Source organism: Pseudophryne corroboree, chromosome 6 (assembly GCF_028390025.1).
Source record: "Pseudophryne corroboree isolate aPseCor3 chromosome 6, aPseCor3.hap2, whole genome shotgun sequence".
Lineage (NCBI taxonomy): Eukaryota > Metazoa > Chordata > Amphibia > Anura > Myobatrachidae > Pseudophryne > Pseudophryne corroboree.
The window spans coordinates 25,819,663-25,846,627 of NC_086449.1; the positions used below are offsets into that span (position 1 = coordinate 25,819,663).

At 46.5% G+C, this 26,965-nt stretch overlaps 1 protein-coding gene across 4 annotated transcripts in view; it reads left to right on the plus strand.

Annotated features, from left to right (window-relative positions):
• LOC134935943 (very-long-chain 3-oxoacyl-CoA reductase-B-like) overlaps positions 1-26,965 on the plus strand; it is a 197,837-nt gene that overhangs the window by 98,565 nt on the left and 72,307 nt on the right. The window contains exon 1 of one of the 4 annotated variants that reach the window (XM_063930801.1): positions 19,848-20,087. The exons of the other annotated variants lie outside the window; for them this stretch is intronic. Coding sequence (XP_063786871.1) covers positions 19,928-20,087 — 160 coding nt within the window. The 5' untranslated portion in view covers positions 19,848-19,927. Of the gene's footprint in view, positions 1-19,847; positions 20,088-26,965 lie in introns of those variants that run through there. 4 annotated transcript variants of the gene reach the window in all.

A 26,965-nucleotide genomic window follows, 5' to 3' on the forward strand; every position in this document is an offset into this window, starting at 1 on the left:
ATTGACACTGAGGGAGTTGGTGGGGTGGTTTGCGTGAGCATGGTTACAAGAGGAAGGGATTTACTGGTCAGTGGACTGCTTCCGCTGTCGCCCAAAGTTTTTGAACTTGTCACTGACTTGTTATGAATGCGCTGCAGGTGACGTATAAGGGAGGATGTTCCGAGGTGGTTAACGTCCTTACCCCTACTTATTACAGCTTGACAAAGGCAACACACGGCTTGACAAATGCTGTCCGCATTTCTGTTGAAATACTTCCACACCGAAGAGCTGATTTTTTTGGTATTTTCACCAGGCATGTCAATGGCCATATTCCTCCCACGGACAACAGGTGTCTCCCCGGGTGCCTGACTTAAACAAACCACCTCACCATCAGAATCCTCCTGGTCAATTTCCTCCCCAGCGCCAGCAACACCCATATCCTCCTCATCCTGGTGTACTTCAACACTGACATCTTCAATCTGACTATCAGGAACTGGACTGCGGGTGCTCCTTCCAGCACTTGCAGGGGGCGTGCAAATGGTGGAAGGCGCATGCTCTTCACGTCCAGTGTTGGGAAGGTCAGGCATCGCAACCGACACAATTGGACTCTCCTTGTGGATTTGTGATTTCGAAGAACGCACAGTTCTTTGCTGTGCTTTTGCCAGCTTAAGTCTTTTCATTTTTCTAGCAAGAGGCTGAGTGCTTCCATCCTCATGTGAAGCTGAACCACTAGCCATGAACATAGGCCAGGGCCTCAGCCGTTCCTTGCCACTCCGTGTGTTAAATGGCATATGGGAAAGTTTACGCTTCTCCTCCGACGATTTTATTTTAGATTTTTGAGTCCTTTTTTTACTGATATTTGGTGTTTTGGATTTTACATGCTCTGTACTATGACATTGGGCATCGGCCTTGGCAGACGACGTTGATGGCATTTCATCGTCTCGGCCATGACTAGTGGCAGCAGCTTCAGCACGAGGTGGAAGTGGATCTTGATCTTTCCCTATTTTTGGAACCTCAACATTTTTGTTCTCCATATTTTAATAGGCACAACTAAAAGGCACCTCAGGTAAACAATGGAGATGGATGGATACTAGTATACTTATGGATGACGAGCGACTGCCGACACAGAGGTAGCTACAGCCGTGGACTACCGTACTGCGTCTGCTAGTATAGACTGGATGATAATGATATAAAAAATATATATATATCACTACTGCAGAACAGGTATATATTGTATAATGACGGACCTGCTGGACACTGTCAGCACTGCAGACTCCTAAACTACTAGTATGAAGAAGATAGAAAAAAAAAAACCACCACAGGTAGGTATACAATTATGGACGAGCGACTGCCGACACAGAGGTAGCTACAGCCATGGACTACCGTACTGCGTCTGCTAGTATAGACTGGATGATAATGATATAAAAAATATATATATATCACTACTGCAGGACAGGTTTATATTGTATAATGACGGACCTGCTGGACACTGTCAGCACTGCAGACTCCTAAACTACTAGTATGAAGAAGATAGAAAAAAAAAAACCACCACAGGTAGGTATACAATTATGGACGAGCGACTGCTGACACAAAGGTAGCTACAGCCGTGGACTACCGTACTGCGTCTGCTAGTATAGACTGGATGATAATGATATAAAAAATATATATATATCACTACTGCAGGACAGGTATATATTGTATAATGACGGGCCTGCTGGACACTGTCAGCACTGCAGACTCCTAAACTACTAGTATGAAGAAGATAGAAAAAAAAAACCACCACAGGTAGGTATACAATTATGGACGAGCGACTGCCGACACAGAGGTAGCTACAGCCGTGGACTACCGTACTGCGTCTGCTAGTATAGACTGGATGATAATGATATAAAAAATATATATATATCACTACTGCAGGATAGGTATATATTGTATAATGACGGACCTGCTGGACACTGTCAGCACTGCAGACTCCTAAACTACTAGTATGAAGAAGATAGAAATATAATGGATGACGGACCTGCTGGACACTGTCAGCAGAATGCGTTTATAGAATAAAAAAAAAAAAACACCACACGAGTGTTTAACTTTTTCAGGCAGACAATATACTGGTGGTCACTGCTGGTCAGTCACACTGGCACTCTGGCAGCAAAAGTGTGCACTGTTAAATATGTACTCCTGCTATAACTGCTCCCCAGTCTCCCCCATAATTAAGCTGTGTGAGCAGTGAGCACTACTCAGCACAGTCAGATATACATAGATGATATTATCATGCAGCACACTGAGGCTGAGCACAGATATGGTATGTGACTGTGTATCGGTTTTTTTTCAGGCAGAGAACGGATTATATTAAATAATAAATAATACTGGTGGTCACCACTAGTATAACTATCAGCAAAACTCTGCACTCTCTGAGTACTCCTAATGCTCCAGTAAATCAAGTGTCTCACTCTCTATCTAAATGGAGAGGACGCCAGCCACGTCCTCTCCCTATCAATCTCAATGCACGTGTGAAAATGGCGGCGACGCGCGGCTCCTTATATAGAATCCGAGTCTCGCGATAGAATACGAGCCTCGCGAGAATCCGACAGCGGGATGATGACTTTCGGGCGCGCTCGGGTTAGCCGAGCAAGGCGGGAAGATCCGAGTCTGCCTCGGACCCGTGTAAAAAGCGTGAAGTTCGGGGGGGTTCGGATTCCGAGGAACCGAACCCGCTCATCTCTAGTTAAAACCCTGGATATATTTGAAAGTTTCTATCATGTCTCCCCTTTCCCTTCTCTCCTCCATAATACTATACATATTGAGATTTCTTAGTCTATCTGGGTATGTTTTGTGATGTAGGCCATGCACCATTTTAGTTGCCCTTCTTTGTACACTCTCTAATGTATTAATATCCTTTTGAAGATATGGCCTCCAGAACTGGACACAGTATTCTAGATGAGGCCGTACCAATGACCTATACAGTGGCATTATTACTTCTTTCTTTCTGCTGCTGATTCCTCTCCCAATGCAGCCAAGCATCTGACTAGCCTTCCTCATTGCTTTGTTAGTGATGTGCACCGGAAATTTTTCGGGTTTTGTGTTTTGGTTTTGGGTTCGGTTCCGCGGCCGTGTTTTGGGTTCGAACGCGTTTTGGCAAAACCTCACCGAATTTTTTTTGTCGGATTCGGGTGTGTTTTGGATTCGGGTGTTTTTTTCAAAAAACCCTAAAAAACAGCTTAAATCATAGAATTTGGGGGTCATTTTAATCCCATAGTATTATTAACCTCAATAACCATAATTTCCACTCATTTCCAGTCTATTCTGAACACCTCACACCTCACAATATTATTTTTAGTCCTAAAATTTGCACCGAGGTCGCTGGATGGCTAAGCTAAGCGACACAAGTGGCCGACACAAACACCTGGCCCATCTAGGAGTGGCACTGCAGTGTCACGCAGGATGGCCCTTCAAAAAAATACTCCCCAAACAGCACATGATGCAAAGAAAAAAAGAGGCGCAATGAGGAAGCTGTGTGACTAAGCTAAGCGACCCTAGTGGCCGACACACACACCTGGCCCATCTAGGAGTGTCACTGCAGTGTCACGCAGGATGGCCCTTCAAAAAAATACTCCCCAAACAGCACATGACGCAAAGAAAAAAAGAGGCGCAATGAGGTAGCTGTGTGACTAAGCTAAGCGACCCTAGTGGCCGACACACACACCTGGCCCATCTAGGAGTGGCACTGCAGTGTCACGCAGGATGGCCCTTCAAAAAAATACTCCCCAAACAGCACATGACGCAAAGAAAAAAAGAGGCGCAATGAGGTAGCTGTGTGACTAAGCTAAGCGACCCTAGTGGCCGACACAAACACCTGGCCCATCTAGGAGTGGCACTGCAGTGTCACGCAGGATGGCCCTTCAAAAAAATACTCCCCAAACAGCACATGACGCAAAGAAAAAAGAGGCGCAATGAGGTAGCTGTGTGACTAAGCTAAGCGACCCTAGTGGCCGACACAAACACCTGGCCCATCTAGGAGTGGCACTGCAGTGTCACGCAGGATGGCCCTTCAAAAAAATACTCCCCAAACAGCACATGACGCAAAGAAAAAAAGAGGCGCAATGAGGTAGCTGTGTGACTAAGCTAAGCGACCCTAGTGGCCGACACAAACACCTGGCCCATCTAGGAGTGGCACTGCAGTGTCACGCAGGATGGCCCTTCAAAAAAATACTCCCCAAACAGCACATGACGCAAAGAAAAAAAGAGGCGCAATGAGGTAGCTGTGTGACTAAGCTAAGCGACCCTAGTGGCCGACACACACACCTGGCCCATCTAGGAGTGGCACTGCAGTGTCACGCAGGATGGCCCTTCAAAAAAATACTCCCCAAACAGCACATGACGCAAAGAAAAAAAGAGGCGCAATGAGGTAGCTGTGTGACTAAGCTAAGCGACCCTAGTGGCCGACACAAACAACTGGCCCATCTAGGAGTGGCACTGCAGTGTCACGCAGGATGACCCTTCGAAAAAATACTCCCCAAACAGCACATGACGCAAAGAAAAAAAGAGGCGCAATGAGGTAGCTGTGTGACTAAGCTAAGCGACCCTAGTGGCCGACACAAACACCTGGCCCATCTAGGAGTGGCACTGCAGTGTCACGCAGGATGGCCCTTCAAAAAAATACTCCCCAAACAGCACATGACGCAAAGAATCTTGATCTTTCCCTATTTTTTTAACCTCCAAATTTTTGTTCTCCATATTTTAATGCGCACAACTAAAAGCCACCACAGGTATACAATGTAGATGGATGGATAGTATAGTATTATATTACTTATGGAGGACGAGTGACGACACAGAGGTAGGTACAGCCGTGGCCTACCGTACTGCTTATATATATAATATACTGTATAATAATAATAACGGACCTGGTGGACACTGTCAGCAGACTGCTAAACTAGTATGAAGAAAAAAAAAAGCCACCACAGGTATACAATGTAGATGGATGGATACTATAGTATAGTATTATATTACTTATGGACGACGAGTGCACTGACGACACAGAGGTAGGTACAGCCGTGGCCTACCATACTGCTTATATATATAATATACTGTATAATAATAATAAAGGACCTGGTGGACACTGTCAGCAGACTGCTAAACTAGTATGAAGAAAAAAAAAACCACCACAGGTATACAATGTAGATGGATGGATAGTATAGTATTATATTACTTATGGATGACGAGTGCACTGATGACACAGAGGTAGGTACAGCCGTGGCCTACCGTACTGCTATATATATATATATATATTAGAGATGAGCGGGTTCGGTTTCTCTGAAACCGAACCCGCACGAACTTCATGTTTTTTTCACGGGTCCGAGCAGACTCGGATCCTCCCGCCTTGCTCGGTTAACCCGAGCGCGCCCGAACGTCATCATGACGCTGTCGGATTCTCGCGAGACTCGGATTCTATATAAGGAGCCGCGCATCGCCGCCATTTTCACACGTGCATTGAGATTGATAGGGAGAGGACGTGGCTGGCGTCCTCTCCATTAGAAATTAGATTAGAAGAGAGAGAGAGATTGTGCAGAGTCAGACAGAGTTTACCACAGTGACCAGTGCAGTTGTTGTTAGTTAACTTTTATTTATTTTAATATATCCGTTCTCTGCTATATCCGTTCTCTGCCTGAAAAAAAACGATACACAGCAGCAGCCAGTCACACAGTGTGACTCAGTCTGTGTGCACTCAGCTCAGCCCAGTGTGCTGCACATCAATGTATAAAAGGCAAAGCTTATAATAATTGTGGGGGAGACTGGGGAGCACTGCAGGTTGTTATAGCAGGAGCCCCCAGGAGTACATAATATTATATTAATTTAAAATTAAACAGTGCACACTTTTGCTGCAGGAGTGCCACTGCCAGTGTGACTAGTGGTGACCAGTGCCTGACCACCAGTATAGTAGTATATTGTTGTATGTATTGTATACTATCTCTTTATCAACCAGTCTATATTAGCAGCAGACACAGTACAGTGCGGTAGTTCACGGCTGTGGCTACCTCTGTGTCGGCAGTCGGAACTCGGCAGGCAGTCCGTCCATCCATAATTGTATTACAATATATACCACCTAACCGTGGTATTTTTTTTTCTTTCTTTATACCGTCGTCATAGTGTCATACTAGTTGTTACGAGTATACTACTATCTCTTTATCAACCAGTGTACAGTGCGGTAGTTCACGGCTGTGGCTACCTCTGTGTCGGCAGTCGGCAGGCAGTCCGTCCATCCATAATTGTATTATTATTATAATATATACCACCTAACCGAGGTTTTTTTTTCATTCTTTATACCGTCGTCATAGTGTCATACTAGTTGTTACGAGTATACTACTATCTCTTTATCAACCAGTGTACAGTGCGGTAGTTCACGGCTGTGGCTACCTCTGTGTCGGCAGTCGGCAGGCAGTCCGTCCATCCATAATTGTATTATTATTATAATATATACCACCTAACCGTGTTTTTTTTTTCATTCTTTATACCGTCGTCATAGTGTCATACTAGTTGTTACGAGTATACTACTATCTCTTTATCAACCAGTGTACAGTGCGGTAGTTCACGGCTGTGGCTACCTCTGTGTCGGCAGTCGGCAGGCAGTCCGTCCATCCATAATTGTATTATTATTATAATATATACCACCTAACCGTGGTTTTTTTTTTCATTCTTTATACCGTCGTCATAGTGTCATACTAGTTGTTACGAGTATACTACTATCTCTTTATCAACCAGTGTACAGTGCGGTAGTTCACGGCTGTGGCTACCTCTGTGTCGGCAGTCGGCAGGCAGTCCGTCCATCCATAATTGTATTATTATTATAATATATACCACCTAACCGTGGTTTTTTTTTCATTCTTTATACCGTCGTCATAGTGTCATACTAGTTGTTACGAGTATACTACTATCTCTTTATCAACCAGTGTACAGTGCGGTAGTTCACGGCTGTGGCTACCTCTGTGTCGGCAGTCGGCAGGCAGTCCGTCCATCCATCCATAATTGTATTATTATTATAATATATACCACCTAACCGTGGTTTTTTTTTCATTCTTTATACCGTCGTCATAGTGTCATACTAGTTGTTACGAGTATACTACTATCTCTTTATCAACCATTATATATATATATATATATATATATATATATACACACAGAGTAAAAACCACAGCACTCACCGCACCAGAAGCGGGGCTCAGCTATGCACTTACCACTCACAGGGTGGGGTGCATGTAACACTGCACTCTCCACCACAGAAGCGGGGTACACAGCTGTACTTACCACTCACAGGGCGGGGTGCATGTAGCCCATGACCACATCGCTCTAATAAATACAAACAGAGAACCCAGCACTCACCAAAGTAAACTCACTTATCCTCAACAATTCAATAAATAAATGATGGGGGTTTAGTTGGTGGATTGGCCAATGCACGGAAGCCTGTATACCGATTCAAGGTACCCCACCTTCATACAGGTCCTACACTATCACAGAGTCTTAAAACCTGACTACCACACTGCTGCATCATCTGCCTGCTAGATGTAATGTGTACCTGCCACAGACTATATGGCTTTTAAAGGCACACTAGTCACCTATTGCACTGGCTCAAAGATGATTGCTAAAAAACAGCTGAGACAGGTTCAGGATAATAAAGTCCACACAGGGGTGCATGAGAAAGCTAGTGGCCACGGTTAATAAGAGCTAACCATAGATTAACCCCTTCATATACACACAGAGTAAAAACCACAGCACTCACCGCACCAGAAGCGGGGCTCAGCTATGCACTTACCACTCACAGGGTGGGGTGCATGTAACACTGCACTCTCCACCACAGAAGCGGGGTACACAGCTGTACTTACCACTCACAGGGCGGGGTGCATGTAGCCCATGACCACATCGCTCAGTGTTACATGCACCCCATGTAACCTGCCATATAGTCTGTGGCAGGTACACATTACATCTAGCAGGCAGATGATGCAGCAGTGTGGTAGTCAGGTTTTAAGACTCTGTGATAGTGTAGGACCTGTATGAAGGTGGGGTACCTTGAATCGGTATACAGGCTTCCGTGCATTGGCCAATCCACCAACTAAACCCCCATCATTTATTTATTGAATTGTTGAGGATAAGTGAGTTTACTTTGGTGAGTGCTGGGTTCTCTGTTTGTATATATATATATATATATATATAATATACTGTATAATAATAATAACGGACCTGGTGGACACTGTCAGCAGACTGCTAAACTAGTATGAAGGGGAAAAAAACCACCACAGGTATACAATGTAGATGGATGGATAGTATAGTATTATATTACTTATGGACGACGAGTGCACTGACGACACAGAGGTAGGTACAGCCGTGGCCTACCGTACTGCTATATATATATATATATATATATATATATATATATATAATATACTGTATAATAATAATAACGGACCTGGTGGACACTGTCAGCAGACTGCTAAACTAGTATGAAGAAAAAGAAAACCACCACAGGTATACAATGTAGATGGATGGATAGTATAGTATTATATTACTTATGGACAACGAGTGCACTGACGACACAGAGGTAGGTACAGCCGTGGCCTACCGTACTGCTATATATATATATATATAATATACTGTATAATAATAATAACGGACCTGGTGGACACTGTCAGCAGACTGCTAAACTAGTATGAAGAAAAAAAAAACCACCACAGGTATACAATGTAGATGGATGGATAGTATAGTATTATATTACTTATGGACAACGAGTGCACTGACGACACAGAGGTATGTACAGCTGTGGCCTACCGTACTGCTTATATATATAATATACTGTATAATAATAATAACGGACCTGGTGGACACTGTCAGCAGACTGCTAAACTAGTATGAAGAAAAAAAAAAACACCACAGGTATACAATGTAGATGGATGGATAGTATAGTATTATATTACTTATGGACGACGAGTGCACTGACGACACAGAGGTAGGTACAGCCGTGGCCTACCGTACTGCTATATATATATAGTTATAATATACTGTATAATAATAATAACGGACCTGGTGGACACTGTCAGCAGACTGCTAAACTAGTATGAAGAAAAAAAAACCCACCACAGGTATACAATGTAGATGGATGGATAGTATAGTATTATATTACTTATGGACGACGAGTGCACTGACGACACAGAGGTAGGTACAGCCGTGGCCTACCGTACTGCTATATATATATATATATATATAATATACTTTATAATAATAATAACGGACCTGGTGGACACTGTCAGCAGACTGCTAAACTAGTGTGAAGAAAAAAAAAAACACCACAGGTATACAATGTAGATGGATGGATAGTATAGTATTATATTACTTATGGACGACGAGTGCACTGACGACACAGAGGTAGGTACAGCCGTGGCCTACCGTACTGCTATATATATATATATATATATATATATATAATATACTGTATAATAATAATAACGGACCTGGTGGACACTGTCAGCAGACTGCTAAACTAGTATGAAGAAAAAAAAACCCACCACAGGTATACAATGTAGATGGATGGATAGTATAGTATTATATTACTTATGGACGACGAGTGCACTGACGACACAGAGGTAGGTACAGCCGTGGCCTACCGTACTGCTATATATATATATATATATATATATATATAGCATGTGGAGAGACTGCGGCACTCGTTATGAATAAAGATGAAGGTGCTTTTTATTAAATCAAGTCCGTCATGATAATGCCATGCTAGGCCGACGTTTCGGTGCCAAGCACCGTTTTCAAGGCTGGCATAAATAGATGAACAAACAAACAGTACATGTACATTTCACTCACCTAAATAGGGGACAAGTCGCCGCTCCACGGGAGAGCCGGGTCCGGAGTGCGCTTCCGCCAGCCGCAGCCGCGGGTGCGTCACATCCGGTGACGTCGAACGGCTTCCGCTGTGGTTACCTTAGCAACGCGTCCCGTTGCCGTAGCGACGCGTCTATTTGCCGGACCTCCTGCAGGATGCCTCTGACTTATCTCCCCGGCCCTCACCGCGGGCGCCTGCACACAAATACATACATGCTAAGGGGGTGAACAGTACTGTAGCCCCCCATGGAATGAACGAAAGGCTTAATTGGAATGTCTTTCGTTGACAGTTCTGTACCGTGATTTATTCTATTTTTTCAGCAAGATGTGGACACAGTGTGTGGTACAGGTGTGATGAGCATTCCTGAATTGCCAGCCCATGGAACTGTTCCATCTAGTCATGTGTTGCATGCTGACGTTGTGGACTGCTGTGACCATGTTCTGTTTATCTCATGCATGTGCTACAGTGGTGATTTTTGCTTTAGGGTATACATTTAACACTGATTTGTACTGTTCACCCCCTTAGCATGTATGTATTTGTGTGCAGGCGCCCGCGGTGAGGGCCGGGGAGATAAGTCAGAGGCATCCTGCAGGAGGTCCGGCAAATAGACGCGTCGCTACGGCAATGGGACGCGTTGCTAAGGTAACCACAGCGGAAGCCGTTCGACGTCACCGGATGTGACGCACCCGCGGCTGCGGCTGGCGGAAGCGCACTCCGGACCCGGCTCTCCCGTGGAGCGGCGACTTGTCCCCTATTTAGGTGAGTGAAATGTACATGTACTGTTTGTTTGTTCATCTATTTATGCCAGCCTTGAAAACGGTGCTTGGCACCGAAACGTCGGCCTAGCATGGCATTATCATGACGGACTTGATTTAATAAAAAGCACCTTCATCTTTATTCATAACGAGTGCCGCAGTCTCTCCACATGCTATCACTTATTTACTGAAGGCACCGCTCATAATACATTACAGCAACCAACGAGTGACGGTTCATCTCTGCAATTATATATATATATATATATATATATATATATATATATATATAATATACTGTATAATAATAATAACGGACCTGGTGGACACTGTCAGCAGACTGCTAAACTAGTATGAAGAAAAAAAAAAAACACCACAGGTATACAATGTAGATGGATGGATAGTATAGTATTATATTACTTATGGACGACGAGTGCACTGACGACACAGAGGTAGGTACAGCCGTGGCCTGCCGTACTGCTACATATATATATATAATATACTGTATAATAATAACGGACCTGGTGGACACTGTCAGCAGACTGCTAAACTAGTATGAAGAAAAAAAAAAGCCACCACAGGAGTGTTTTTCAGGCAGACAAACGTATACTGGACTGGTGGTCACTGTCAGCAAAACTGTGCACTGTACTCCTGCTATAACTGCTCCCCAGTCCCCACAATTAGGCAGTGTGAGCAGTGCACTCAGCACAGATATATCATGCAGCAGTGCAGCACACTGAGTGAGCACAGATATGGTGGAGCGTTTTTTTTTCAGGCAGAGAAACAACGGATTAAACTCACTGGTGGTATAATCAAAACCCTGCACTGTACTCCAACAGCTGCTCCCCGTCCCCAATCCTCCCCACAATTATAACTAAGTCACTCAGTCTTTTCTACTATAACGGAGAGGACGCCAGCCACGTCCTCTCCCTATCAATCTCAATGCACGTGTGAAAATGGCGGCGACGCGCGGCTCCTTATATAGAATACGAATCTCGCGAGAATCCGACAGCGGGATGATGACGTTCGGGCACGCTCGGGTTAACCGAGCAAGGCGGGAGGATCCGAGTCGCTCGGACCCGTGAATAAAAAAGGTGAAGTTCGGGCGGGTTCAGATCCCGAGGATCCGAACCCGCTCATCACTATTTGTTACATTGCTTACCTGCCTTTAAGTCACCTGAAATAGTAACTCCTAGATCCCTTTCCTCCTCAGTAGTTTCCAGTATAGTGCCATTAATACTGTATTTAGCTTTAGGATTTTTGAGACCCAAGTGCATGATTTTGCATTTTTTGGCATTAAACAGTAATTGTCACACTCTTGACCATTCCTCTAGTCTACCTAGATCCTCAATCATTTGTTTTACCCCACCTGGTGTGTCTACCCTGTTGCATACCTTTGTGTCATCTGCAAAAAGGCATACTTTCCCTTTAATGCCATTTGCAATGTCACCAATAAAGATATTAAAAAGCACTGGTCCAAGTACAGATCCCTGGGGTACTCCACTGGTAACATTTCCCTCCTGTGAGGCTAGTGCTCATTACAATGGGGAGTGGGCTGTATAGTTACAGTGTGCTGACTAGAGATGAGCGCCTGAAATTTTTCGGGTTTTGTGTTTTGGTTTTGGGTTCGGTTCCGCGGCCGTGTTTTGGGTTCGAACGCGTTTTGGCAAAACCTCACCGAATTTTTTTTGTCGGATTCGGGTGTGTTTTGGATTCGGGTGTTTTTTTCAAAAAACACTAAAAAACAGCTTAAATCATAGAATTTGGGGGTCATTTTGATCCCAAAGTATTATTAACCTCAAAAACCATAATTTACACTCATTTTCAGTCTATTCTGAATACCTCACACCTCACAATATTATTTTTAGTCCTAAAATTTGCACCGAGGTCGCTGTGTGAGTAAGATAAGCGACCCTAGTGGCCGACACAAACACCGGGCCCATCTAGGAGTGGCACTGCAGTGTCACGCAGGATGTCCCTTCCAAAAAACCCTCCCCAAACAGCACATGACGCAAAGAAAAAAAGAGGCGCAATGAGGTAGCTGTGTGAGTAAGATTAGCGACCCTAGTGGCCGACACAAACACCGGGCCCATCTAGGAGTGGCACTGCAGTGTCACGCAGGATGGCCCTTCCAAAAAACCCTCCCCAAACAGCACATGACGCAAAGAAAAAAAGAGGCGCAATGAGGTAGCTGTGTGAGTAAGATTAGCGACCCTAGTGGCCGACACAAACACCGGGCCCATCTAGGAGTGGCACTGCAGTGTCACGCAGGATGTCCCTTCCAAAAAACCCTCCCCAAACAGCACATGACGCAAAGAAAAAAAGAGGCGCAATGAGGTAGCTGACTGTGTGAGTAAGATTAGCGACCCTAGTGGCCGACACAAACACCGGGCCCATTTAGGAGTGGCACTGCAGTGTCACGCAGGATGTCCCTTCCAAAAAACCCTCCCCAATCAGCACATGATGCAAAGAAAAAGAAAAGAAAAAAGAGGTGCAAGATGGAATTGTCCTTGGGCCCTCCCACCCACCCTTATGTTGTATAAACAAAACAGGACATGCACACTTTAACCAACCCATCATTTCAGTGACAGGGTCTGCCACACGACTGTGACTGATATGACGGGTTGGTTTGGACCCCCCCCAAAAAAGAAGCAATTAATCTCTCCTTGCACAAACTGGCTCTACAGAGGCAAGATGTCCACCTCATCATCACCCTCCGATATATCACCGTGTACATCCCCCTCCTCACAGATTATCAATTCGTCCCCACTGGAATCCACCATCTCAGCTCCCTGTGTACTTTGTGGAGGCAATTGCTGCTGGTCAATGTCTCCGCGGAGGAATTGATTATAATTCATTTTAATGAACATCATCTTCTCCACATTTTCTGGATGTAACCTCGTACGCCGATTGCTGACAAGGTGAGCGGCGGCACTAAACACTCTTTCGGAGTACACACTTGTGGGAGGGCAACTTAGGTAGAATAAAGCCAGTTTGTGCAAGGGCCTCCAAATTGCCTCTTTTTCCTGCCAGTATAAGTACGGACTGTGTGACGTGCCTACTTGGATGCGGTCACTCATATAATCCTCCACCATTCTATCAATGTTGAGAGAATCATATGCAGTGACAGTAGACGACATGTCCGTAATCGTTGTCAGGTCCTTCAGTCCGGACCAGATGTCAGCATCAGCAGTCGCTCCAGACTGCCCTGCATCACCGCCAGCGGGTGGGCTCGGAATTCTGAGCCTTTTCCTCGCACCCCCAGTTGCGGGAGAATGTGAAGGAGGAGATGTTGACAGGTCGCGTTCCGCTTGACTTGACAATTTTGTCACCAGCAGGTCTTTCAACCCCAGCAGACTTGTGTCTGCCGGAAAGAGAGATCCAAGGTAGGCTTTAAATCTAGGATCGAGCACGGTGGCCAAAATGTAGTGCTCTGATTTCAACAGATTGACCACCCGTGAATCCTTGTTAAGCGAATTAAGGGCTCCATCCACAAGTCCCACATGCCTAGCGGAATCGCTCCGTGTTAGCTCCTCCTTCAATGTCTCCAGCTTCTTCTGCAAAAGCCTGATGAGGGGAATGACCTGACTCAGGCTGGCAGTGTCTGAACTGACTTCACGTGTGGCAAGTTCAAAGGGCATCAGAACCTTGCACAACGTTGAAATCATTCTCCACTGCGCCTGAGACAGGTGCATTCCACCTACTATATCGTGCTCAATTGTATAGGCTTGAATGGCCTTTTGCTGCTCCTCCAACCTCTGAAGCATATAGAGGGTTGAATTCCACCTCGTTACCACTTCTTGCTTCAGATGATGGCAGGGCAGGTTCAGTAGTTTTTGGTGGTGCTCCAGTCTTCTGTACGTGGTGCCTGTACGCCGAAAGTGTCCCGCAATTCTTCTGGCCACCGACAGCATCTCTTGCACGCCCCTGTCGTTTTTTAAAAAATTCTGCACCACCAAATTCAAGGTATGTGCAAAACATGGGACGTGCTGGAATTTGCCCATATTTAATGCACACACAATATTGCTGGCGTTGTCCGATGCCACAAATCCACAGGAGAGTCCAATTGGGGTAAGCCATTCCGCGATGATCTTCCTCAGTTGCCGTAAGAGGTTTTCAGCTGTGTGCGTATTCTGGAAAGCGGTGATACAAAGCGTAGCCTGCCTAGGAAAGAGTTGGCGTTTGCGAGATGCTGCTACTGGTGCCGCCGCTGCTGTTCTTGCGGCGGGAGTCCATACATCTACCCAGTGGGCTGTCACAGTCATATAGTCCTGACCCTGCCCTGCTCCACTTGTCCACATGTCCGTGGTTAAGTGGACATTGGGTACAACTGCATTTTTTAGGACACTGGTGAGTCTTTTTCTGACGTCCGTGTACATTCTCGGTATCGCCTGCCTAGAGAAGTGGAACCTAGATGGTATTTGGTAACGGGGGCACACTGCCTCAATAAATTGTCTAGTTCCCTGTGAACTAACGGCGGATACCGGACGCGCGTCTAACACCAACATAGTTGTCAAGGCCTCAGTTATCCGCTTTGCAGCAGGATGACTGCTGTGATATTTCATCTTCCTCGCAAAGGACTGTTGAACAGTCAATTGCTTACTGGAAGTAGTACAAGTGGGCTTACGACTTCCCCTCTGGGATGACCATCGACTCCCAGCAGCAACAACAGCAGCGCCAGCAGCAGTAGGCGTTACACGCAAGGATGCATCGGAGGAATCCCAGGCAGGAGAGGAATCGTCAGAATTGCCAGTGACATGGCCTGCAGGACTATTGGCATTCCTGGGGAAGGAGGAAATTGACACTGAGGGAGTTGGTGGGGTGGTTTGCGTGAGCTTGGTTACAAGAGGAAGGGATTTACTGGTCAGTGGACTGCTTCCGCTGTCACCCAAAGTTTTTGAACTTGTCACTGACTTATTATGAATGCGCTGCAGGTGACGTATAAGGGAGGATGTTCCGAGGTGGTTAACGTCCTTACCCCTACTTATTACAGCTTGACAAAGGGAACACACGGCTTGACACCTGTTGTCCGCATTTCTGGTGAAATACCTCCATACCGAAGAGCTGATTTTTTTGGTATTTTCACCTGGCATGTCAACGGCCATATTCCTCCCACGGACAACAGGTGTCTCCCCGGGTGCCTGACTTAAACAAACCACCTCACCATCAGAATCCTCCTGGTCAATTTCCTCCCCAGCGCCAGCAACACCCATATCCTCCTCATCCTGGTGTACTTCAACACTGACATCTTCAATCTGACTATCAGGAACTGGACTGCGGGTGCTCCTTCCAGCACTTGCAGGGGGCGTGCAAATGGTGGAAGGCGCATGCTCTTCACGTCCAGTGTTGGGAAGGTCAGGCATCGCAACCGACACAATTGGACTCTCCTTGTGGATTTGGGATTTCGAAGAATGCACAGTTCTTTGCTGTGCTGCTTTTGCCAGCTTGAGTCTTTTCATTTTTCTAGCGAGAGGCTGAGTGCTTCCATCCTCATGTGAAGCTGAACCACTAGCCATGAACATAGGCCAGGGCCTCTGCCGTTCCTTGCCACTCCGTGTCGTAAATGGCATATTGGCAAGTTTACGCTTCTCCTCCGACAATTTTATTTTAGGTTTTGGAGTCCTTTTTTTTCTGATATTTGGTGTTTTGGATTTGACATGCTCTGTACTATGACATTGGGCATCGGCCTTGGCAGACGACGTTGCTGGCATTTCATCGTCTCGGCCATGACTAGTGGCAGCAGCTTCAGCACGAGGTGGAAGTGGATCTTGATCTTTCCCTAATTTTGGAACCTCAACATTTTGGTTCTCCATATTTTAATAGGCACAACTAAAAGGCACCTCAGGTAAACAATGGAGATGGATACTAGTATACAATTATGGACTGCCTGCCGAGTGCAGACACAGAGGTAGCCACAGCCGTGAACTACCGTACTGTACTGTGTCTGCTGCTAATATAGACTGGTTGATAAAGAGATGTCTATGTAACTATGTATGTATAAAGAAGAAAGAAAAAAAAACCACGGTTAGGTGGTATACAATTATGGACGGACTGCCTGCCGAGTGCAGACACAGAGGTAGCCACAGCCGTGAACTACCGTACTGTACTGTGTCTGCTGCTAATATAGACTGGTTGATAAAGAGATGTCTATGTAACTATGTATGTATAAAGAAGAAAGAAAAAAAAACCACGGTTAGGTGGTATACAATTATGGACGGACTGCCTGCCGAGTGCAGACACAGAGGTAGCCACAGCCGTGAACTACCGTACTGTACTGTGTCTGCTGCTAATATAGACTGGTTGATAAAGAGATGTCGTAGTAGTATGTATGTATAAAGAAGAAAAAAAAACCACGGTTAGGTGGTATATACAATTATGGACGGGCTGCCGAGTGCCGACACAGAGGTAGCCACAGCCGTGAACTACCGCACTGTACTGTGTCTGCTGCTAATATATAGACTGGTTGATAAAGAGATAGTATACTCGTAACTAGTATGTATGTATAAAGAAAGAAAAAAAAACCACGGTTAGGTGGTATATACAATTATGGACGGGCTGCCGAGTGCCGACACAGAGGTAGCCACAGCCGTGAACTACCGCACTGTACTGTGTCTGCTGCTAATATAGACTGGTTGATAAAGAGATAGTATACTCGTAACTAGTATGTATGTATAAAGAAAGAAAAAAAAACCACGGTTAGGTGGTATATACAATTATGGACGGGCTGCCGAGTGCCGACACAGAGGTAGCCACAGCCGTGAACTACCGCACTGTACTGTGTCTGCTGCTAATATAGACTGGTTGATAAAGAGATAGTATACTCGTAACTAGTATGACTATAAAGAAAGGAAAAAAAACCACGGTTAGGTGGTATATACAATTATGGACGGGCTGCCGAGTGCCGACACAGAGGTAGCCACAGCCGTGAACTACCGCACTGTACTGTGTCTGCTGCTAATATATAGACTGGTTGATAAAGAGATAGTATACTCGTAACTAGTATGTATGTATAAAGAAAGAAAAAAAAACCACGGTTAGGTGGTATATACAATTATGGACGGGCTGCCGAGTGCCGACACAGAGGTAGCCACAGCCGTGAACTACCGCACTGTACTGTGTCTGCTGCTAATATAGACTGGTTGATAAAGAGATAGTATACTCGTAACTAGTATGTATGTATAAAGAAAGAAAAAAAAAACACGGTTAGGTGGTATATACAATTATGGACGGGCTGCCGAGTGCCGACACAGAGGTAGCCACAGCCGTGAACTACCGCACTGTACTGTGTCTGCTGCTAATATATAGACTGGTTGATAAAGAGATAGTATACTCGTAACTAGTATGTATGTATAAAGAAAGAAAAAAAAACCACGGTTAGGTGGTATATACAATTATGGACGGGCTGCCGAGTGCCGACACAGAGGTAGCCACAGCCGTGAACTACCGCACTGTACTGTGTCTGCTGCTAATATAGACTGGTTGATAAAGAGATAGTATACTACTAATATTATATATACTGGTGGTCAGGTCACTGGTCACTAGTCACACTGGCAGTGGCACTCCTGCAGCAAAAGTGTGCACTGTTTAATTTTAATATAATATTATGTACTCCTGGCTCCTGCTATAACCTATAACTGGCACTGCAGTGCTCCCCAGTCTCCCCCACAATTATAAGCTGTGTGAGCTGAGCACAGTCAGATATATATATACATTGATGCAGCACACTGGGCTGAGCAGTGCACACAGATATGGTATGTGACTGAGTCACTGTGTGTATCGTTTTTTTCAGGCAGAGAACGGATATATTAAATAAAACAAACAACTGCACTGTCTGGTGGTCACTGTGGTCGTCAGTCACTAAACTCTGCACTCTCTTCTACAGTATCACAGCCTCAGGTCAATCTCTCTCTCTCTCTCTCAACCCTAATCTAAATGGAGAGGACGCCAGCCACGTCCTCTCCCTATCAATCTCAATGCACGTGTGAAAATGGCGGCGACGCGCGGCTCCTTATATAGAATCCGAGTCTCGCGAGAATCCGACAGCGTCATGATGACGTTCGGGCGCGCTCGGGTTAACCGAGCAAGGCGGGAGGATCCGAGTCTGCTCGGACCCGTGAAAAAAACATGAAGTTCGTGCGGGTTCGGATTCAGAGAAACCGAACCCGCTCATCTCTAGTGCTGACCTCTGCTTCCATGTTCAGCCAGCATGGGGCGCCCCCACACGTGGTAGTGAGCTTTAGGCTGGGGCAATAGGCCCTGCAGCGAATGGTGCCCTTCTCATATTTCCAGGCTGGTCAGTGCAGAGCTCCAGCCAAATGATCCCTCTGCCCAGACACCACCTCCCACCCTACAGGTAACGGGAGGATAGCAATAGAACACAATACTGACCGCTACCGTCCCAGTGTTCCCAGCTATTGTGGTACTACATGTCCCAGCATGCACTGGCAGCTGTGATCTGTAAGTGCAAACGCACGCATGCTGCAACTCACTGAATCGCCAGCACCCGGCAGGTCCACCATTCCCTGCGCATGCTACAGGACCTGCAGTCCCACCAGGGAGGGTGCTGGTGTGCGGTACTGAGCAGGCCCTCCCCCTCACGCCGGTGCAGGACCCTCACACTGTGACAGAGCCTACTGTGCATATCTCTGGGAAAATGGCACGGTGCACTGTGAGGACAGTATATGCAATGGCTGCAGATAGTGCAGTGTGGGTCTTTGTACACCTATGAGTTCCACAAAAGCTGAAATAGAAAAATAGATCAATAATAAGGAATCTCACTGAGGGTTCTATAAACTGTCATTGACAGAAAGGCCGGCCAGAACTTCCCCTCTTACCACATTAATAAATCCTGCCGCCCCCAGCTGCTGCCACAACAAGTGGTTAAGAAAAACAATTATCAAAACAAAACTGCTGTGTCACGCGCAGTTCCCTGCTGCGGGGTTACTGACCACGCCTCTAGCATGCAGCTTCCCAGTGTTTCCTGAGTACACAGAGCCAATGCATATACAGATTATTATGTTATGCATTACTATTTTAGGATATCCGTGCTTCAGCACAGGTGACTCAACTGATATGTCAGCCACACACTGCTATATATGGTGTGGAACAGGTAGATGGCATTGTGCCAGCTGCTGGCAGCAGACACAGGAGGGCTGGCCCCAGGTGATTACTACCTGTCCAGTACCTGGCTGCTGTGTGGAGTGGGCGGCTCTGGGTGGGGTGTCAGTGAGGGAGGGTGAGTGCGTCCCATGTTTGGTGTTTAGATGCTGGTGAGCGTCTGTCACTGCAGTCATTCTACAAGGGCAGCACCTGGGGGAGATATCACATGGCGGACTGCCTGCTGTCTCAGGGGGTCCATGTCTTGGGGGTGCTGGCTCTGTCCTACCTGGTCCTCAAACAGTCATGGAAGCTGCTGAAGGGATTCGGGACCCATATTCTCTCCCGGTGGTGGAGGACTGACCTTAGGAAGTACGGAGGCTGGGCAGGTAAGTGGCTCTAATGTAACACACAACACTGTATACCCCACAGGTGCAATGCATAGAGGAGCTGATGCAGGAACAATTTATATATATATATATATATATATAAAATATATATATATATATACACTGTATATAATTGTCTGTCCAGTTCTCAGTGTGCAGACTGTTGTGCTGACATCTGAGACTGTAAAACACGATGTCCTGATCTAACCTTACACTAACATCTAATTAATGGATTCTTTTCATATAACCGGTTTTGCTACTGATGTACTTTAGACTTTACATGATTAAAAAAGCAACAAAGATAGATTGCGGGACTCCTGGGACTGACAAGGGGGGATATGTAACGGCCTGCGAGATGCTGCCATCGCCGAGATTCTAGCCAGCATGCCCGATGTTTTAAAGTGCCAATAATTCAAGTCACAAAACCAGGTATATGCCTTGCACTGTAAATAATTGCCGCTTTAACACAGCGGGCAGATCTGTCAGTCTCCCAGCAGTGACTGTAGTGGAAGCAGGGCTCCGGCCACAATGCACATTACGGCTAAGCCTAGATGCCTTTTGTATAGAAATGAGACTTAACTAGCGCTTTTAGGGGGTGATTCCGAGTAGATCGCACGTAGCAACTTTTTGCTGCTGCTGCGATCAACTAGCCCACGCCTATGGGGGAGCGTATTCTAGCTTAGCAGGGCTGCGATCGCTTGTGCAGCCCTGCTAAGCTAAAAAAATTTCAAGCAAAACTAGACTAGCCCTGGACATACTTACCCTGTGCGATGATCCCTGCGATGATGGGCCCGGCTTTGACGTCACACCTCCGCCCTCTGTTGTCCTGGACACGCCTGCGTTTTACTCACCACTCCCCGAAAACGGCTCCAAATGGTCCGGATCCGCCCATCCACGCCTTCTTCCTGTCGGTAGCCGCGACGTAATCCAGCGACCACTGTCGCTGGGCAAAGTCACGCACGCGCACTGCGCCCGCCGCGTATGCGCATTCCGCACCCGTTCGCACCGCAGCGAAAAACCGCTGCGTGCGTACGGGTCAAAATGACCGCCTTAGTCATTTTGCTGGTCCTTGTATATTCCATGGACATTCACCAAATTGAGCCGGTCACAGCTAGGGGAGCTTCTTCGTGGGACTTAGGGGGGGAGTAGTGTCCAACCCTCTGAAGTTAATGGCCACTATCTCCGCTGACAGGACACTGAGCTCCTGAGGGTGATGATCGTTAGCCCACAAGGTGACCGTTCACTCCCGCAGCACGGCTGCCACCCCCTACCAGAGCCAGAAGCCCGAGGTGGTGAATAGGACACCGGTGACCCGACAAGCGGGGAGTCAGTGAGAATGGAAGCATCAGGGTGGGAGCGCAGTACTGAAGCTGTGCTCCGGAAGGGTCAGCGGTACTATGGTGCGGCGCTATGAGGGGCGCACTGGGCCATGCAATACCCTTACGGTCACCTTAGCTTTCAGGGACTCTGTCTACTGCCAGCACACAATACCTCAGGCCCGTATCAAAAATTCAAAGTGCGGGAAGACACGCCATTTGGGGGGGGGGGGGGCGGAGCTTCCCCTCAGAGCAGACCCAGCAGCTCACCAGCGCCATTTTCTCCCTGCAGCTCATCACACTGAGACGCTGACAGGGAGCGCTGACCCTCCACATAACTCTAGCTATCCTGTGCGGTACCAGGGGGTTATAGAAAGGGGGGGAGAGTGTTTAGTCACAACTGTGTAATCTATTAAGGTTACACAGTCAGGCACAGATTATCTGCCTACTGGGGCGCTGTGTGGGTGCTGGCTCCATTAACTCTGTGTCTCTCTGAAGGTACTTGGGGGAAACTGTGTCTGACATTTTCCTGTGTGTGTGTGTGTGTGTGTGTGTGTGTGTGTGTGTGTGTGTGTGTGTGTGTGTGTGTGTGTGTGTGTGTGTGTGTGTGTGTGTGTGTGTGTGTGCAAATCTCACATAACCATGTCCAGGGACTCTGTGTCTTGTGCAGCAGAATGTGTATCTTCACCAGAGGAATCTATTCCATGTACTCGGGATTGTAATATTATGTCTCAGCCTTCTGAATCTGAGCCACAGTGGATGGCTTCCATTAAGGGAATGTTATCCCAGATTTCTTCTAGGGTAGCCCATAATGAGACTGAAACACAGGCTTTGAGAAAAATGTGGAGGTTTGGTCTGGTACTGTCCCCACTACCTCAAAATCCCCTGGTATATGCCCAAAGAAGCGTGCTCTTGCCCAGATTATGCAAGTCGACACGGATACCGACTCTGATACGGCAGACGGTGATGGGGATATCCTGAGGGGGGAGGCATCTCTTGCAAGAGGGATGCAGCTCATGCTTGAGGCTATTAGGGATGTGTTACAAATTACTGACAAAGCACCTGAGCAGATTGAGGAGGCTTACTTTACTGACAATAGGAAAGCCTCCCTGACCTTCCCTGCGTCTAAAGAATTAAACGCACTATTTGAGAAATCCTGGGAAAACCCGGAGAAAAAATTTCAGATCCCAAAGAGGGTTCTCGTTGCTTTTCCTTTCCCTGAGGAGGACAGGAAAAAGTTGAAAAACCCACCTATAGTAGACGCTTCTGTATCTAGACTGTCAAAAAAGGTGGTTTTACCTGTCCCTGGGTCTACCGCTTTGAAAGAACCGGCAGACTGCAAGATTGAGACTATGCTCAAATCCATATATACTGCTTCAGGCGTGACATTAAGGCCCACTATTGCCTGTGCATGTATTTCTAAAGCCATAGTAAAGTGGTCAGCCACATTGCTAGAGGAATTAGATTCTATGGATAGAAGTAACATTGAAATGTTTTTACGTAACATACAGGATTCTGCGGGTTTCATGGTGGAGGCCATGAAGGACCTGGGTCATCTGAATGCAAGTACATCTTCCATGGCTGTCTCGGCACGCAGGGGACTCTGGCTATGCCAATGGTCTGCAGACGCGGAATCCAGGAGAAGTGTGGAGAACCTACCCTTCACAGGTCAGGCTCTATTTGGGGAAGCATTGGATGCGTCTCCACGGCAACCGCGGGTAAGTCAACCTTTCTTCCCTCAGCCACTCAGACACCGAAGAAAACCTTTTCTACGTCCACAATGCAGTCCTTTCGGACCGCAAAGGTTAAGAAGTCCAAGCCTCCTACCATTTTCTTCAGAGGTAGTCGGGGAAAATCCAGAAAACCTGCTCCCGCAGGTTCCCAGGAGCAGAAGCCTGGCTCTGTTTCCTCAAAATCCTCAGCATGACGGTGGACCTCACAGCCTGGAGAGTGGGCAGGTGGGAGCAAGACTCAGACATTTCAGTCACGTCTGGGTGTCCTCCGGTCAGGATCCCTGGGTACTGGACATTGTGTCCCAGGGGTACAGACTAGAGTTTCAAGAGCTCCCACCTCACAGATTCTTCAAATCAGGCTTACCAGCTTTGCTGACAGAAAGGGCTATCCTACAGGAAGCCATCCAAAAATTGGAAAATGCAAATGTCATTGTTCCAGTTCCATCTCATCAGGAAAACAAGGGTTACTATTCAAACCTATTTGTGGTACCGAAACCAGATGGTTCGGTCAGACCGATTTTAAACCTGAAGTCGTTAAACCCTTATCTGAGGGAGTTCAAGTTCAAAATGGAGTCTCTGAGAGCGGTGATCTCAGGTCTGGAGGAGGGGGAGTTCCTGGTATCCCTAGATATCAAGGATGCGTACCTCCACATTCCGATTTGGCCGCCACACCAGGCTTATCTCAGATTTGCACTGTTGGACTGTCACTATCAGTTCCAGGCACTGCCATTCGGCCTCTCCACGGCACCGAGGGTGTTCACCAAGGTGATGGCAGAGATAATGATACTCCTCCGCAGGCAAGGAGTGAACATAATTCCTTATCTGGACGATCTGCTGATAAAGGCCTCGTCCAGGGAGAGGTTGTTGCAGTCCATTGCTCTCACAACTCGACTGCTCAGGGATCATGGATGGATCCTAAATCTTCCGAAGTCACATTTGGAGCCGACAAGGAGATAGTCTTTCTTGGGAATGTTCCTCGACACGGAAGTGCGGAGGGTATTTCTACCGGAGGAGAAGGCATTGGTGATGCAAACAATGGTCTGGGATGTCTTGAAGCCTGCCCGGGTATCAGTTCATCAGTGCATTCGCCTGCTGGGGAAGATGGTCGCCGCCTATGAGGCTCTACAGTACGGAAGATTTCATGCACGGCCCTTCCAACTGGATCTCCTGGACAAGTTGTCGGGATCTCACCTTCACATGCACCAGAGAATACGTCTGTCGCCGAACGCCAGAATTTCACTCCTATGGTGGCTACAACTGTCTCACCTTCTCGAGGGACGCAGGTTCGGGATTCAGAACTGGATCCTTCTAACCACGGATGCAAGTCTCAGAGATTGGGGTGCAATCGCCAAAGGGGAAACCTTCCAGGGAAGGTGGTCAAGTCTGGAATCCATTCTTCCAATAAACATTCTGGAACTAAGAGCCATGTACAATGGTTTCCTACAAGCGGCACATCTTCTGCAAGATCATGCCATTCAGGTGCAGTCGGACAATGTAACGACCTACATAAACCAACAAGGCGGGACGAAGAGCAGAGCGGCAATGTCGGAGGTAACGAAGATCCTCCGCTGGACAGAAAAGCATGCGATGGCGCTGTCAGCAATCTTCATTCCAGGAGTAGACAACTGGGAAGCGGACTTCCTCAGCAGACACGATCTCCATCCAGGAGAGTGGGGACTCCACTCGGAGGTGTTCGCAGAGGTGACAAGTCTTTGGGGCGTCCCTCACATAGACATGATGGCCTCCCATCTCAACAAGAATCTTCGGAGGTACTGTTCCAGGTCGAGAGACATACAGGCAGTGGCGGTGGACGCACTGGTAACTCCGTGGACCTTCCAGTCGGTGTATGTGTTCCCTCCACTTCCACTCATCCCACGGCTTCTCAAACTAATAAAAAGAACAAGGGTTCAGGTGATCCTCATTGCTCTGGACTGGCCAAGTAGGGCTTGGTACGCGGATCTTCTGGAGTTACTGCTGGAAGATCCGAGGCCTCTTCCTCTTTGCGAGGACCTGTTACAACAGGGGCCATTCGCTTATCAAGACTCACCACGGCTTTGTTTGACGGCATGGAGGTTGAACGCCAGATCTTTGCGCGGAAGGGCATTCCGGCCAAGGTTATTCCTACCTTGATACAGGCTAGGAAAGGAGTTACGTCCAAACGCTACGATCGCATTTGGAAAAAGTATGTGTCTTGGTGTGAGTCCAAGAAGTTTCCTCCGGTGGAGTTTCAGCTTGGACGGTTTCTCCTCTTCCTGCAAACAGGTGTGGATGTGGGCCTGCGTTTAGGATCCATTAAGGTCCAAATTTCGGCCTTATCTGTTTTCTTTCAGAAACAATTGGCTGCCCTCCCTGAGGTTCAAACTTTCTTGAAAGGGGTTCTGCATATCCATCCTCCCTTTGTGCCGACTATGGCACTCTGGGATCTTAACGTAGTGTTGCAGTTCCAGATTAGTTCGAGCCTTTACAGGAGGTTGAGATCAAGTTCCTCAAGTGGAAGGCTGTCACATTGTTGGCCTTAGCTTCTGCTTGACGTGTGTCGGAATTGGGGGCTTTGTCCTGTAAAAGCCCCTACTTCATTTTCCATGAAGATAGAGCTGAGCTCAGGACCCGTCAGCAGTTCCTTCCTAGGGTTGTGTCGGCTTTTCATGTCAATCAACCTATTGTGGTGCCAGTGGCTACTGACTCCTCAATTACATCAAAGTCTTTGGATGTTGTGAGGGCTTTGAAGATCTATGTGAAGAGGACTGATCGTCACAGAAAATTGGACTCTCTGTTTGTCCTTTATGATCCCAAGAAGATTGGGTGTCCATGCATATACTACGGCAGGACCAGCGCTTTGAGATCCTGCAGTGGTTACTTGGTTCAGTACTGTTTGTTCTCGATTGTGTACTGCATTGTTACTTAGTTAAGTAATGTTGTTCAGCTGTTGCTGAGTTGTTCAAGCTAGTTAGCATGGTGTGCCTTGTATGTGTGAGCTGGTGCGAATCTCACCACTATCTGTGTATGTCCTTTTCTGGAAGTTGTCCGTCTCCTCGGGCACAGTTTCTATACTGAGTCTGGTAGGAGGGGCATAGAGGGAGGAGCCAGCACACACTATTAAACTCTTAAAGTAGCATAATGTTTGTATAGACTCAAACAAGGAGCGCTTATAAAATAACATATAGGCAATTTATTAAGAATACACATAAAAAAGCAGTAATTACTGCATAAACATTGTAACCAAAAATAAAAATCAATATAAACAATCTAAGATGGCAGTGAATGAAGCATATCAATTTCGATGTAATATAAAATGAATATAAAATGAAGCTTAAATGAAATTAGCTGAGTTGAGGTCCATATATTGATAGTATATAAAGCTGGTAAATCCAGAATCAGTGGGAAGGATTTTTTCTTAAAAGCATGAAGTCCACAGCTGTAAATAGAGTGGAGTGGAGACGTTATGCTCACCCCTGACCAAAGTTTTATACCTCCTGAAGAAACTGCCGTTTGCTGTGGCAGAGAAATGCATTGAGGGCTACAGAGCTTGAGTGTCCGCCTCTGGGAATAAGCAGCAACTATCATTTGAAGTGGATACGTCCTCCCCCAGCCGCCCGCTGCGTCAGGAACATTTAACAACTGGACCTCAACTCTGCTAATTTCATTTAAGCTTCATTTTATATTACATCTAATATATATATGTTATTTTATAAGCGCTCCTTTTTTTCAGTCTATACAAACATTACGCTATTTCTATGTTTAGGCATCCAGTTTGCCATATAGGAGCAGCTATAAAATAAAATAAACTATACAAAGGTGCTTTTTTAATTGCTAAATTATTTTTAAGTGT